This window comes from Chionomys nivalis, chromosome 21 (assembly GCF_950005125.1).
Source record: "Chionomys nivalis chromosome 21, mChiNiv1.1, whole genome shotgun sequence".
Taxonomy (NCBI): domain Eukaryota; kingdom Metazoa; phylum Chordata; class Mammalia; order Rodentia; family Cricetidae; genus Chionomys; species Chionomys nivalis.
In genome coordinates this window covers 1,160,920-1,176,202 of record NC_080106.1, presented here as the reverse complement: position 1 = coordinate 1,176,202, position 15,283 = coordinate 1,160,920, and the positions used below count along the sequence as shown (strand labels likewise).

The window sequence follows — 15,283 nt, the reverse complement described above, 5'->3', positions numbered from 1 at the left end:
GTAATTACAAGCCCTTGTTTATGTGTCGTCAGGCCGTATTTCTCCCAGTTGGAGCAAGAGTGAAGCACAGCTGACATTCGATGTACACAGCTCTTCTTTCTCTTCCCAAAGTTACCTTTATTAGAGACATTTTTTATTTTTTTTCTTAGACAGGGTCTTTTCATGCAGCCCAGACTGTCTGGGATCTCACTATGTAGACCAAACTGGCCTTGAACTCACAGAGATGCACCTGCCTCTGCCTTCCAAGTGCTGGGATGAAAGGCGTGCGCCACCATGTCTGGCTAGATTCTCCATTTTTGATGAATGATGCCTGACAAGGGCCTTTTACTTCTTCAGAAGACAAACTCCGAGGACACGCTTCTCTTTTTTCAGTAGTAGTCATACTCTCGGATGTATGTACATATATAGGCAATAAGCGTACTATTTGGGAACTGAAACTAGCGGAATTCTCTCCATTCAGTAGTGTAAGTCAGAATGCTTGTGACAATTCCCAGTAAGTGCCAGCCAGTGATCATTTAAAATGACCCGCGGGCACCTGCAGTTTCATAGTGACTATTATATACTGTATAGACCATTTCCTAGATCTCTAGTCTTTGGTAGGTTAAGTTTAGATTAAACAGTTTTTACCTTCAGAGTATGTGTGTAGGTCACAGGACAACTTGTGTGGTTCTCTCCTTCAACCATGTGGATTTGGCATCAAACTCAGGTTGAGAGCTGGGGGCATGGTCCTTTTACACTGATCCATCTTACCAGCCCTAGTGTTTTTTGAGACAGTATCATGTGGGCCAGGTCGCTTTGACTTCTCAGTATAGCCCAGGATCTGAACTTGTGATTTCCTGCCTCCACCTTCCAGGTGTGCTCCATCATGCCTGGCTTTTGTGCCTGGAGTCCCAAGACATTTTGAAAAGTTTTGGCTCGGAGGGGTTTGGCAAAGACAACAGATTCTAATAGTTTCACATCCTCCCGTTCCAGCCTTTGTCTGCCCTGACAGACTGTTTTCCTCACTGGTCACTGTCCTGAGATGTCTGCTCTTCTAAATAACACTGGCTGGACTCTGCCTGTCGGCTGTCCCTGTAGTTTATCCTTGTCAGTGCTGAGAACCAAGCCCAGAAACTCGTGGCTGCTGGGCAGTGCTGGCCATCGAGCTAAATTCCAGTTCTTCAGACTCTAGGGAGTGTTTAGGAGGTGACCAGATGCCTGTGGTCCCCAGTAACTTCTGTGCCCTATTGCTCTGATCTCTGGTTAGCTAGACCAGAGGGAATCTGTGGACACCCTAACCCTAACCCTAACTGAGCAGCAAGCATCAGTTCTGTGTTCTTAGGATTCCTCATACCCAGGCTGTTTGCTGTGAGGTCATTAGCATTTTAGCTGAATAATAATAAAAAGAAACACTTTTACATTATATGCATTATTTTGAAGGTTGGACCCTTCTTAGAGTTGCTTACTTTAGATTCTAACACCCTGTGAATTAATTGTATTGAAATGATAGTGTTTTCATAATATCTCATTTCATCCATTTTGTGTGTGTGTTCAAGTCATATTTTATTTTACTTCCCTGTTGATGGTTAATCTTTCTCTTAGTCCCTTTCTTCAGAAGTCATTCTGGAAAATAGCAAATTACCAGAAGGAGTAACAATAAATTACAAATCCTACTGCAAGAACGGGGTGAACGGGACAGGAGAAAATGGACGAAAGTGTTCCAATATTTCCATTGGAGATGAGGTATATTCTATGAGTGTTTTCTGTGAAAAAGAAAAAGCATGTGTAAAGAAGTTTAATTTCGGGGCTAGAGAGATGGTTCAGTGGTTAGTAAGAGCATTGGTTGCTGTTGCAGAAGCCCTGGCTGGGTTTGATTTCCAGTGCCCATATGGTCAGTTCCAGGATACCTGATACCCTCTTCTGACCTCCGTGGGCATTGCATGCACTTGGTGCAGAGACATGCATGCAGGCAAACACCATACACATAAAATAAATAAATCTTGAAAAGTTAAAATTAATTTAACGAGAAACATTAAATGAATAGCTTTTGAAATATTTTTATGTTTATTAAGCTTGTTAATCTATTTTTTTTCTTTTAAGGTTCAATTTGAAATAAGCATAACTGCAAATAAATGTCCAAATAAGGAGTCTGAAACCATTAAAATTAAGCCTCTGGGCTTCACTGAAGAAGTAGAGGTTGTTCTTCAGTTCATCTGTAAGTGCAATTGCCAAAGCCATGGCATTCCAGCGAGTCCCAAGTGCCATGAGGGGAACGGGACATTTGAGTGTGGAGCCTGCAGGTGAGTGCAGCCTGGCTGCGGCAGGGCAGGCGCAATCTAAGCGGCTTTGCTGGGGATGCCCGTAGAGAATAAAATCATAAGCCGTCTGCTCCGTGACTTGCTCACATACTCTAAGCTCTCTCTGCTGATACTGGACAGTGAAGCTTGAGCTAGGTAAGCAGGGTGTCCAGACTCAGGGCAGCCTTGCAAAGACTCTGCTCTCCTGACCGCACTCCAGTTCTCTGCAGCAAAGATATCTGGGGAAAAAGAAGTAGATGGAGACCTGTTTTGTGGAAACTGTCAAATTGACAGTGATGATTTTGTTTTACTTTGAGAAAGGGTCTTGCTTTGTAGCCTGAGATGACCCAGGTTTATGATCCTGCTGTCTCAGTACTTGGGTTATAGGTAGAAGTCACTGCTCCCAGTGTTAACTGACAGTTTTATCTATGAATTAGTTAGCAAGAGAAAGCAGTGCTTTCCTCGTACTGGATTAATTTTGTTTGGCTGGGATAAAGAGAAAATAGTACTTAAAGTTTACATTGATTTATGTGTGTGTATGTGTACACATGACAGGCTTGTGAAGGTGAGGACAATTTTGGGAGTTTGTTCTTCATCTACCATGTGAAATCCCAGGCCCTGAGTTCAGGTTGTCAGGTTTGGTGGCAAGCACCTTTACCCCGTGAGCCATCTAAAAATTAAACTGCCTTTTCTTTAAAAGTTCTAATAGAACTTTTAAATCTAAATGTCAGTCTCACTGTGGTTTTGACTTTTGACAAAAAAGAAAAATGAACAGCTATGTTTACCATCAATTTTTAGTTTGTGTTTTTTTTGGTGGGGGGGGCTGCTTTTCAATACAGGGTTTCTCTGTGTAACCCTGGCTGTCCTGGAACTTGCTCTGTAGATCAGGCTGGCCTCGAACTCACAGAGATCTGCTTGCCTCTGCCCTGCACCCTGCCCAAATGCTGGGATTAAAGGTGTGCATAACCACATCCCAGCTACCATCAAATTTTAATTACCATTTTAAATAATAATTTGAATATTATATTTTTTCTGTATTGTATTATTTCTTGTTTGAATCATTAATGTATCTTTTTAGGCCAGGCGTGGTGATGTACACCTTTGAGCACTCAGGAGGCAGAGACAGGTAGATCTCTGTGTTTGAGGCCAGCCTGGTCTACAGCATGAGTTCTAGGATACACAGGGCCACACAGGGAAACCCTCTCTTCAAAAACGAAAACAGAAAACAAACAAAAAATACCATTTTTAGTAAAATGGCATTGACTCAAAAAAGATTTTCTAAAAAAAATTCTTTTCCATTTTGAGGCAGAGGCAAGAAGATCTCTGAGTTCAAAGCTAACCTGGTCTACAGAGAATCTTACTTTCTTGAAAAATGAATTTGTTTTACTTTCCCAGATATTTTGTTTGTTTGTTTGTTTTGAGGCTGGATTTCTCTCTGTAGCTTTGGAACCTGTCCTGGAATTCACTCTGTAGGACAGGCTGGCCTCAAACTCACGGAAATCCACCTGCCTCTGCCTCCCGAGTGCTGGGGTTTGTTTGTTGTTTTGTCGCTGGAATGTTTTCACTTTGGTCACAGTAGTTCCTTGCTGAGGATGAATTTCCCGAGGCCCCTCCTTGTTCCATAAGAACTTGTGTTGCTGCTGCGTGTGTGCATATGTGTGCATGTGTAAACACATGCACTTCTCTCATCTGAGAGTGCAGGATGGGCATCCCTAGCTGATGGTTTGCTGGTGTGAGGAGATTGCTTTGTACACCTTTTGTTTATGGACTGTTGGGGTCTTTGACAGGTGCAATGAGGGGCGTGTGGGGAGGCACTGTGAGTGCAGCACAGACGAAGTGAACAGCGAAGACATGGACGCTTACTGCAGGAAGGAGAACAGCTCAGAGATCTGCAGTAACAATGGGGAGTGTGTCTGCGGACAGTGCGTGTGCAGGAAGAGAGACAATACCAACGAGATCTACTCTGGCAAGTTCTGCGAGTGCGATAACTTCAACTGTGATCGATCCAATGGCTTAATTTGTGGAGGTGAGTGAGCCCCAGCCGTAGCTCCTCGGTGCAGGTCCTCCGCTGAGGTCGCCTGAGGGCAGGCCTTCCACTAGAGCTGCTCTCGTCTGTGTTGCGGCTTGGTTTTGACATGTGGATAATGCTGCCATGGCCCATTTTACCGTTGTTTTGAGAAATGTTTTTCTGTTGCAGGAAACGGTGTTTGCAGGTGTCGCGTGTGTGAATGCTTTCCCAATTACACTGGTAGTGCATGCGACTGTTCCTTGGACACTGCTCCGTGTGTAGCATCAAATGGTCAGATCTGCAACGGCCGGGGCATCTGTGAGTGTGGGGCCTGTAAGTGTACAGATCCCAAGTTTCAAGGGCCAACCTGCGAGACGTGTCAGACCTGCCTTGGCGTCTGTGCAGAGCATAAGTAAGTACTGCCTGGCTGCTTCATGGAGTTAACTCACTGTGCTGACCTCGGTAGAGCCCAAGGAGAGGGCTGAGACATTGCACTTCAAGGAGAATATTTGCTGCTTTTTATGTATCCCATTTTCTATGACCTAAAAATTCTTTTTTAAATCTATTTATTCTGTATCCAGTGTTCTGTTTGCATGTTTGCTGCTTAAGTTATTGTTGTGTTATTTTACATATTTAATGTGTGATATCGGTCCAGTTTTATGCTGTGGAGGTGTTTGTACATCTTTGCACGTGTATGTATGTGCATGGAGGTCAGACAACCTTGAATGTTGTTCTCAGGACCTTCTGCCTTTGTCTACGCAGGGTTTTCATTGACCTGGAACTTTGGCGTGTAGGCTAGAACAGGAATCCTCCTGGCTCTTGCCCAGCACTGGGATTACATGCCTAGCCTTTTACGTGTGTTCTGGTGATCTGCACTCTGGCCCTCATGCTTCTGAGGCATTCACCTTACTAACTGAGCCACCTTCCCAGCCCCACCTTTCTTTGTTTTGGAGACTAGTATTTTTTATAATGTATTAATGGGAAATTTATTTGTAAGAAAAATCCAGCTGTTAGTATTGACTTGGAAATTTTATTTGGTTTACTTACATTTGTTATAGAGCTGAATCACTAGTTTGTTCACTGAAGACTGTTGAATTGTTAATGTTTTATATAAAATTTGTTAACAGTTTAGAATTGAACATGGGCTGTTCTTGAACTTGAGGTCCTTCTGCCTCAGCCTCCCCATGCTGGACTGCTAGGACCCCATGCTTGACCACCATGAGCTCAGACTAGACTTACACATATCCCTCAGGTCTGCAGTTTGCTCATTGGTAGTCTTGGGCATATGTGCTCGAGGTTTGTCACGGACACGTTGGTGTCTTTACAAGAAGGATCCACTGTGCAGGCCTCACTGGCGTCTGTGCAGCACCCATAGCTGTGCTGTGGACGTCAGGTCTGATGCTGTCTAGGAAGCTTGCTAATCAGATGTTGGGCAAACCCTTGATAAGGTCTGGTCTTACCAGGCCCCACAGGCACTGGCCTTTACTGAAGTTCTTACTCCTCCAGTGGAGGGCATGAGCTTGCCAGCAGTTTTGGTAACAAGAGGCTTCTTGGGTGATTTGCCTTCAGTGCACATGGCCCAGGGTGGGTCTGGAGAACGCCCTACTTGTCCCCTTACTCTGTCTGCAGCTTCGCCAGCCAGGGTGGTGCTTGGCCTTAGTGGCCGTGCTTGGCTGAGGGTGCTGGAGATGGGGCTCTCCTGTGGAGCACATTGTCACCATTCTTCTGTGCTTATGCTGCCCTTAGATCAGCATGGCCATTAGTTTAGCCTATGAAGTGATCTAAGCAGAATCTGTCTTAATCCATGCTAAGTGTACCGATTTCTGTCTTAGAGAATGTGTTCAGTGCCGAGCGTTCAATAAAGGAGAAAAGAAAGACACGTGTGCACAGGAGTGCTCCCACTTCAACCTCACTAAGGTGGAAAGCAGGGACAAGCTACCCCAGCCAGTGCAGGTCGATCCCGTGACCCACTGCAAGGAGAAGGACATTGATGACTGCTGGTTCTATTTCACCTACTCGGTGAATGGCAACAACGAGGCCATCGTACATGTTGTGGAGACTCCAGGTAGGCAGAGGTTGGGAGATGCCTTGTTTTTGTGCTCTGACATCAGAAATAACCTGCAATAATCTGTCCATAGAAGCGGCATTATTGATGATATTTAAGTCTGAGTTTGATTTAGCTTTAGGTATTGGGAGAGGTTTTCTTAAAGATGTTATTAATGTGAATTTGTTCAAATTCCCAAAAATTAAGCACATTTTACCTTTTTTCCTTTCATAGCCTTTGTAGATTCTTTGTCATTCTTTTTTAAAGATATTTAGTATGTTTACAGTGTTTTGTCTGTCTGTGTGCCTGCTAGAAGAGGACACTAGACCTCCTTACAGACGGTTGTGAGCCATCGTGTGGTTGCTGGGAATTGAGCTCAGGACCTCTGGAAGAGCAGCCAGTGCTCTTAACTGCTGAGCCATCTCTCTAGCCCTCTTTGTCATTCTTTATTATTTGTGTCTAGTTTTTTTTTCCTTAATGAATGTATTTTAGAACATATGGTGAGCATCTGTCTATTACAGGAAATTGTCCAACTTTTTGGTTTTTAAAAAAGAAATGTATTTATTGTCTGTGTGTGTGTGTAAAGCAGGTTGTCAGCCTCATCACAGGCACCGTTACCCACTGAGCCATCTTGTGGTCTTTGCCGTGTTCTGCAGCTCTGGGCAGGAGCTCTGAATGCTGCTGGATGTGCCTGTGTTTTCCCTCGTCCTAGCAGTCTTTGAACACAGAGTGCTTGTTCTTGTTTCTTTGATGTTTTACGTTTTCTGCACTGAGTGTCCCCAGGGTGTTGATATAGGTAGGGGCTTGCTGATTTCTGCGGTGGTTGTGACACTACTTAAGACATCACACCAGAGTGCAGATCAGTTTGAGGAAAAGAACGCATCTTGATAAAGCCTTTTTAAAACATAGCGTGTGTGTGGTGGGAGGGGTTGGTGCCAGGCACCTTTAGTCATGCACATAAGGAATTTCTCCAGTTACCTCAGTCTTTTTGTGTGGTTTTAGGACAGTCTTGCCTTAACAGCTCTTGGCTGACCTGGAACTCATGTCGTAGACCAGGCTGACTTAGAAGTTGTGACAGTCTTACAGCCTCTGCCCTTGAGTGTGGGCCTGTACTGTCATGCCTGGCTGCCAGCTATCTTTTGTGTATTTTTTTTTTTTGCCATTGCTTAGGACTTTATAATCTTGAAGATCACGTTCTTAATTACATATAAGCTTTTTATTATTTCTGATGCTGTTAGGATTTTTTTTAAATTTTCAATCTTTAGGGAAAGAAATATGTTCTGTAACCCCCAAATAAATGGCCTACTGATTGTATTTCCTGCAGTTTTGTAAGCTCCCTGGTTAGAACCTAGTAGCTGTTTTTGTTTGTTTGTTTGTTTGAGACAGGGTCTCATTATGTAGATCAGGCCGCTCTCAAACTCATAAAGGTTCTCTTGGGATTAAAGGTACCTGCCACATTACCTGGCCTAGAACCTAGTGGGTTTTAGATAGGTTTTGGGGTAGTACGAGTTTCCAGTACTATTGATTCTGTAAGATCCCACCAAGCTCTAGTGGTCTTGTGAACTTTGTGTGTTCTCAGTCCTTGGATGCTCACATTAACCTTCTCATTTGCAGACTGTCCGACCGGTCCCGACATCATCCCGATCGTAGCAGGTGTGGTTGCTGGAATTGTTCTCATTGGCCTGGCCTTGCTGCTTATTTGGAAGCTTTTAATGATAATCCATGACAGAAGGGAATTTGCTAAATTTGAAAAGGAGAAAATGAATGCCAAGTGGGACACGGTAAGTTATGAAACATCTACTGGGAAGTAGGTTGGCTCATGAAGTATATGTAACTTTACTGGTGTGACTGACTTTTAAAGTCCAATTTAAATATTTTGTTCCCTAAAGCTCATTATTCAAAGAATTTGCATTTGCTGGAAACCAGAGGCCTCCTATTGCAGTAGATCATTTATGAGGATCCATATTCTGCATATATTGTGGCTGGTGTTTTTCTTTAATATGCTCTGCTCATTTGTCTACTGTAGAGTCTTAAATGATATCAAGTGTCTCAGGCTACACTAAAGAAAGCCCCTCCCCCCATGACTTGGGGGGGGGCATAACCAAGTCAGCGGTTCTGAGACTAGAGTGATGGGCGGGGTACCAGCGGCTTTCTTGGGATGAGTCCTGTATCAGGTGTGTTCGTGCATTTGGAAATACTTGGCCTGAACTCCGTAAAACTTGCTTAATAGAAACACAGGCTCTGCCTGGCGTGTGCTGGTTTCAGTGCTTTCAGGATGGAGGGGGGGGGGGTGGCTAAGTGTGGGCCCTTGTGTATTCACATTTGACACAAGAGTTGATGTCTTCAATCAGCATTCTTAAATTGTAAATGCAAGTGGTCATGTGTCTTTTACTACAGTTAGGTTGGGTTTTTTTTAAATTTAGAAATCTCAGAATTGAATTGGAATAGAAATCTGATTCCATTTTATGGTGTTTATACACTATACATACCAATTTTCTTTCTGATGAAATCACTAGAAACTGTTTCTTTCACTTTAGCAAGAAAATCCGATTTACAAGAGTCCTATAAATAATTTCAAGAATCCAAACTATGGACGTAAAGCTGGTCTCTGATTGCCGTTCGTATTTCCTTTCTCTTTCTATCCTTGCATGTGAACTTCTGTCTTTTTTTACTGCACCCTGTGTGTTTCTCAGCACTAGCGCTGTTTTGTTTGGCTTTATTTATATGGCTTCCTGTGGCTCTCTCATATGTTAACTTAGTGCGTGGAAGGACTTTAGGACAATCAGGTGTGGAGCAGCCCTGTGTGGTGGGAGGAGGGACTGCTTCACACTCAGGCAGCCCCAGCTCTGTCACCTCCCTGAGGGTGCTCTTCTCACACGTCTGCAGGGAGGGTAGTGCTGCCGATTGTTGCTGGGGTGGCTGTAGAGGCAGTGGGACTGCAGTCCTGTGTTGGAACGTCGTGACATAAGGAACCACCTTCTGGGTTGAATAGTGAATTGAGTGTGAAATGAAAACAGCAAAACCATAGTATGGTGTTTGTGTTGTTCACAATTACAACTCATATTGCCCACCCTAGAAATATTCTGAGACTTTTCTAGTTTTTGATTATGTGGGTATTCCAATACTGTTGTGTGTTAGTTATTAAATGGTTCTGACTTTCAAGTTTAAAACTAAAAATTTTTGTTGCTTATTTTTGCTTGAGACAGGGTCTTAATATGTAGCCCTGGTTATCCCAAAACTTGCTGTGTAGACCAAGCAGGGCTGAACTCACTTGATCCACCTGTTTTTTCCTCTTTTAAAACTCTCCTTGGGCTGGAGAGATGGCTCACACTTGAGACCTCTGCTCTTCCAGAGGCCTGGAGTTCAATTTCCGACCACCACATGGTGGCTCCCAACTGTCTGTAGTGGGATCCGATGCCCTCTTCTCGCACAAAGTCGGACGTGCAAACAAAGTGCTCATATACATTCCTTAGGAGGGTGTTACCCGCGCAGGGAGAAATAGCACTGTTGCAGTGACTACCAGTTAGTGAACCTCGCTGCACTGTGGGAGCTGCAGTTCCACCCGCAGCCCTGTAATTACTCAGTCATGAATCAGTCAGTAATGAAAACGGACTTGCAGAAAGCCCCAAATATGGGAATATTGTGTGTGTTTAAAAGACACAGGAAGTAGCAATAGTGCTAGAAATCATAACTTGCTGGATCTCTTTTGCTGCCAGGGTTCTATTTAAGTTTGTTGGTAGAAAGTTATTGTTGAGCTCACGTATGTCTGAAAATGTGATGTGTTCCCTGACTCTCACCTGGTACTTGGCAGGAGTAATTACTGCAGGGAAACTGACTAGCTAGTGCACTTACTGGGGTTTCATTTCTCTCCTTTGTGGGAACTATCAGGCATTAACAATTTCATCTAGTTACTTCTCACAGGAGAATTTTCCACTTGTTTGCTCTTTCTGTACATTCAATGGCACTTTGTGTAAATCATCAGTGGTTACTATTTATACTTAATGTTTCTATTCTTGACTTAATTTTGACTGTAATATACCTTCTTCAACTAAAATAACTGTTTGAAACAAGAAAGCAAGCATTTCTTAAATTTTACTTATATATTATTAAAATGTAAGAAAATTTATAGCTATAGATTATCCTAAGATGTTTTCTTAATAAAAATTATTAGGAATTAATAAAAATTAATGAGTCAATAAGTCAGAAAAATATTATGCAAAAACATTTTTGTGATATGGGACCAAGGTTTCTCACAAATTAATTACACTGTAGCAGACACTGTAATTATGTGAGCATATAAAACTGCCAAGTAGGGATACTGAAAACAATGATCAGGTCTGTCCTTCCTCCCTGCTGTGGATTACAAACCTCCCAGTTCGCGTTGCACACCTCATATACCATGCACATAAACACTGCAGCCACCACTGTCAGCTGTTCCTCGTGGACAAAGAGGGACTCACTCCAGGGGTAGCCTACACACAGACTTAAATTGGACTCACTCCAGGATTTCGTACACACATAAATACGCTTCGGCTTTGGGGCGGGGGCTGTACCCCGAGTGACTCTACTAATCGGATTACTGTAGCTCCTCTCCATCTAAACTGATGCCTAATACACACAGCGAGTTTAGTTTGATCTCTAACGTGCATGTTAGACTTTTGTTTGATTGGACTTTGAAATAATAAATATAAATGTTTGTGTGTATGGCAAAGCAAACTTCTCCAAAGGTAAGGTTTTTTTCATATAAATTCTACTTTAGACTCTTTGATAATAGATATTAAACTTTTCTCTTTTTATATTTTGCTTTCTGTTTTGTTCCCTTATAATTTTTAAGCACTAAATACTAGACTGTGTTCAGTGCGTTGACGTAGAGACAGCTAAATGGCAGTGTGAAAGCCTGGTGTGTTTGAAAACACAGTTCTAGGGTCACACCCGGTGGAAGCCGCGGCCGACGGAGGATTGAGATTCTGAGCAGTGTTGTCAGTGTAAGAGGCGTTTGTTTGAGGGATCGTGTGGCACTTTTCTGTTGCTCTCATTAAATGTACCGACTCGAGCAGCTCAGTGGAAAAGACCTTTGCTGCAGGTCACAGTCACCGTGAAGTCACAGCAGGTGGAGTTCGGTCCAGTTTTATCTGAGTCACAAAGCAATGACAGATGCTGGGGCGCAGCGGACTTTCTCATTTTATATGATATTCGAGCTCAGGAAATGATTCCACCCACAGTGGGCATCTCACCTTAATTAACATAAGATAAACCCCCACAGATACGGCCTGAACCCCACCTTCCACGTAAGCTTAGATTGATATTGATATCAACCATCTATTCTGGTTTGCATTCTGCTGCTGTAACATACACTGTGACCTAAAGCACCCTGGAGAAACAAAAGGGTTTATTTGGCCTACAGGTTATATCCCATCCATCATCAACGGAAGCCAAAGCAGGAACTCAGGACAGGAACCTGGAGACAGGAACTGAAGCAGAGACCCCAGAGAAATTCTTACTGCTGTGCACTGGCATTCTTTCCCTGGCTTCCTTTCTTAAACAGCCCAAGCCAAGTAGTGCAGGGGTGCCCCCATCCAAAGTGGGCTGGACCCATTAGCAGTCATGAAAATGCCCCAAGGACATGGCCACAGACCAGATTGATGGAGGCAATTCCTTAACTAAGATTCCCTCTCCCAGGGAAACTTCAGTTTGTGTCAAGTTAACCAAAGCTAATCAGCATCCCAGCATGGATCCTCCGTGCTCAGAAAAGTTGTTTTGAGGGGTGGGAGTGAGTCAGCTGTGTGGTCCTGATCTGACTGCATTCACGTAGCGGCTGCATCTTGAGAGATGCTGCTGACCTTGCCCTCAGGGCTGAGTCCTCTCTTTCTCTGCTCCATTCCCAACACCTCAGAACATGCTTATGTATGCTGTATGAGCTGTATGTATCTCTGCCTAGATATGGCATTCTTTCCTCTGTACCTTTGCTTTGTGCAGATTTCCGTTCATTTTTCAATAATTCATTTATAGTCATTTTCCCTTTGGATGCGTTCCAAAACTTCTCATGTGAAACCTCCCTTTCTGGTACTGGTCTCATGTTATATACATTTCTATTGTGAAGGCTGTCAGATCGCCTTTCTTCATATCTTCACACACTGTACTGTACTCCCCAAGGACAGAGTTGTGATTGTATAATTATGATTATTGTTCTGCTTAAAACACCACAGTCAGTATATATTTTCAATCTTGAGAAGTGTTTGTGGCTTTGAGTCACTTGCTGAATCCGCAGTGGCCTTCATTCAAGACTAGAACTGTGATCAGCACCACCCTTAGGCTATTGAAGAATGGTAATTAATATTCTAGGCATATTTTTGCACAGTACCATGGGTGATACTGACAAACATACCCAGAACACTAAATCAGTCAGTCTATAGAAGATCCCAGGAGCACAGTTCCTTCTCTGGGGACAAAGTCAGCCATTTTAGTATCAAGTACTCCTGTGCATTAGGGTGTGTGAGTCAGGTCCAAGTGCTGCTTTAAGCTGGGTACCAGACCTTCAGGGGAGCCTCTGATGGCGGCTCTGCAGACCATTTGTGAGGCAGCATTCCAGGGATGACGGAAGGGAGTCGGCGCAACGTTCCAGTAGCCCGAGACTGCTGGGGCAAGGGTGTCCTCTCACGGCTCTGTCAGACGCTGGACATTGGAAGTGGCTTCTTAAGAAAACTGCAGCTTTTAATCTTGTTTTGGAACACTGTGATTTTTAGAGAGTAACTGGTGGTTTTTGTTTGTTTTAGGGTGAAAATCCTATTTACAAGAGTGCCGTGACAACTGTGGTCAATCCGAAGTATGAGGGAAAATGAGCCCTGCTCAGGCCGATTCCACAACGCCGAGCTCACAGCATCGTCTTAGTCACGTAGGGTAGCTTTGGGGCTCCGTGGCCAGGGTTTGTTCACATGCAGGTTTGGGAAATGTACAATATGTATAATTTTTATTTTTTTTTTTATTATTTTGAAAATAATGTTATAATCCATGCCAGGGACTGACAGAAGACTTGAGAAAGGATCTTTATCCTTGTCAGCTGAGGTCACAGTGTGCCTTTTTAACCCTTCCTCCCAGATCATTGGAATCAAGCTCTTACTGGATTCAGTGGCACTGCTGGGCGACACAGGGCAGAGTTGAAGCAGCTGCATCACCCACGTCTGCACCGCCACTGATTGCAAGCAGAGTGCAGTCCGGCTGTTTCAGCCTGCTCATGCCCACTGGGCATGCCCAGCGCTGCGTCTGAAAGACATGTGTGCTGGCAGTTTCCAGTTAAATCACTTTGACACAGTTGTTTTACAAAGGCCATTGGGAAAATTCAGAGAGGTGGAAGGAAAAACTTAGCTTTAAAACCTGTGTGCCATTGCGAGTTACTTGATCCCGTAACTCTGACGCCTTCTCTTTATAAATCCAAGCTTGGATAAAAGTCCTGGGAACTTTTCAGCTAAAAAGTCCCTGACTTAGCACTATTCACACAAAGGCCATAACTTTCATAGCATTTGCTGAACGGGAACCTTTATATGAGTTTATTTTACTTTACTGTTCTGTTTAATTCCTGGTGCTCTTTTTTCACTTCCTCTAACCTTTTCATGTGTCTGTTTGCAATTTGGGGTTAAGACTTTATCATTTTGTTTACTTGGCTGTTCGTTTGCCTTCTTCACAAACACTCTAAGCTGTCCTGCTGCTTGCAGGGCTACAGGGCCTGGGCAGGCCCAGCAGTTCAACCACTGTGCGCCTTCCGAACGCCTTCCCTGCTGCGCTCGCTCTCACCCTAGTCACAGCCTTGTTTTAAGTGCCTTTTAATTTTGACAATGCTATTAACTGAAGTTATTTATTAAAATAAAAAGGCCTAAAATACTTAAGTGGTTTCTTTTGGCTCCATATTTTTGTTAGTTTTGTGTAGTCTTTATGTGTTAAAGATACTGAGGGGAAATGGCTCCATCCACTCAGTAAGCTGAAGTGATTCATTTTAGACCTGGGGAGCGGACGATAGAAAAGACTGCAGTTCCTGTCCCCCTGAGATGGGAGCTGTTTCATTCTGTTTTATGAACACCAGCTTAGGTTGCTAGATGCTGGAGAGCTAACATTCAGGAGAGGGGTGAGATTTTTGTTCCTAGGAAGAACTAGGGAAGTCTTACTTTCATTTGGTTTTAGTTATTTTTATGTAAAACTGTATTTCCATAAAAAACGCTTGTGTAAGGTTTAAAAGAACTTGGGTTGGCAAGGTAACATAGTGGGGAAGAGGTCTTGCTCTGCAGGCCGCTGATCTGAGGTCAGGCCTTAGAGCTCATGCAAGGCTGAAGTAGAGACTTAACCACCTGCCCTCCTCCCAACCCCAATGCACACACGGTAATAATAATAAATTAAAGATTTAAAGAGAAGTAACTATTTCCTCCTTGGATATACAACAGACGTCAGGACGATGTGAGAAAGGAGATGGTTAGAAGTTTCCCCCATGGTCCACTGTGGTGTTAGTGGTAAAGGTGCTTGCTGCCTAGACTGATGACCTGAACTTGATTCTCAGGACCCACATGGTAGAAGCAGAGAGTGGAATTCTAAAAGCTCCTCTGTCTCATGCATGTGCACCTCCCTCCAGCACACAACAATAAATGTAAAAAAAAAACTTGAAAATGCTTCTAACACTCTAGCCATTTATGCTAAGTAGCATTCTTTTCATTTATTTAAATGGTTCCTAGTTTTAACTAAAACAAATTTGATGGTAGAATTTACATTCTTGGTAGTTTGTATGATCTGTGAGAAAGGTCTTTATCTTGTTCATATCTTGCCCTGTTTTGCCTTAATGTATCCTGTGTTCTGCTGTTCACGCCCATGCTTAGTGTAGCTAATTTCCTTGTGCTTTTATATAATAAGTATGACATATACGTTTTCTTTTAGAGTGCAACTCTTACCTCATACCATAAGAATGAAGTTTGTTTT

General features: G+C 43.3%; 1 protein-coding gene across 1 annotated transcript in view; it reads left to right on the top strand.

Annotated features, from left to right (window-relative positions):
• Positions 1-14,360, top strand: part of Itgb1 (integrin subunit beta 1) — a 43,062-nt gene extending 28,702 nt beyond the window's left edge. The window contains exons 10-16 of the mRNA XM_057753516.1: positions 1,582-1,722; positions 2,080-2,279; positions 4,064-4,302; positions 4,474-4,696; positions 6,117-6,349; positions 7,943-8,109; positions 13,102-14,360. Coding sequence (XP_057609499.1) covers positions 1,582-1,722; positions 2,080-2,279; positions 4,064-4,302; positions 4,474-4,696; positions 6,117-6,349; positions 7,943-8,109; positions 13,102-13,167 — 1,269 coding nt within the window. The 3' untranslated portion in view covers positions 13,168-14,360. The remainder of the gene's footprint in view (positions 1-1,581; positions 1,723-2,079; positions 2,280-4,063; positions 4,303-4,473; positions 4,697-6,116; positions 6,350-7,942; positions 8,110-13,101) is intronic.
• The last annotated feature ends 923 nt before the right edge of the window (positions 14,361-15,283 follow it).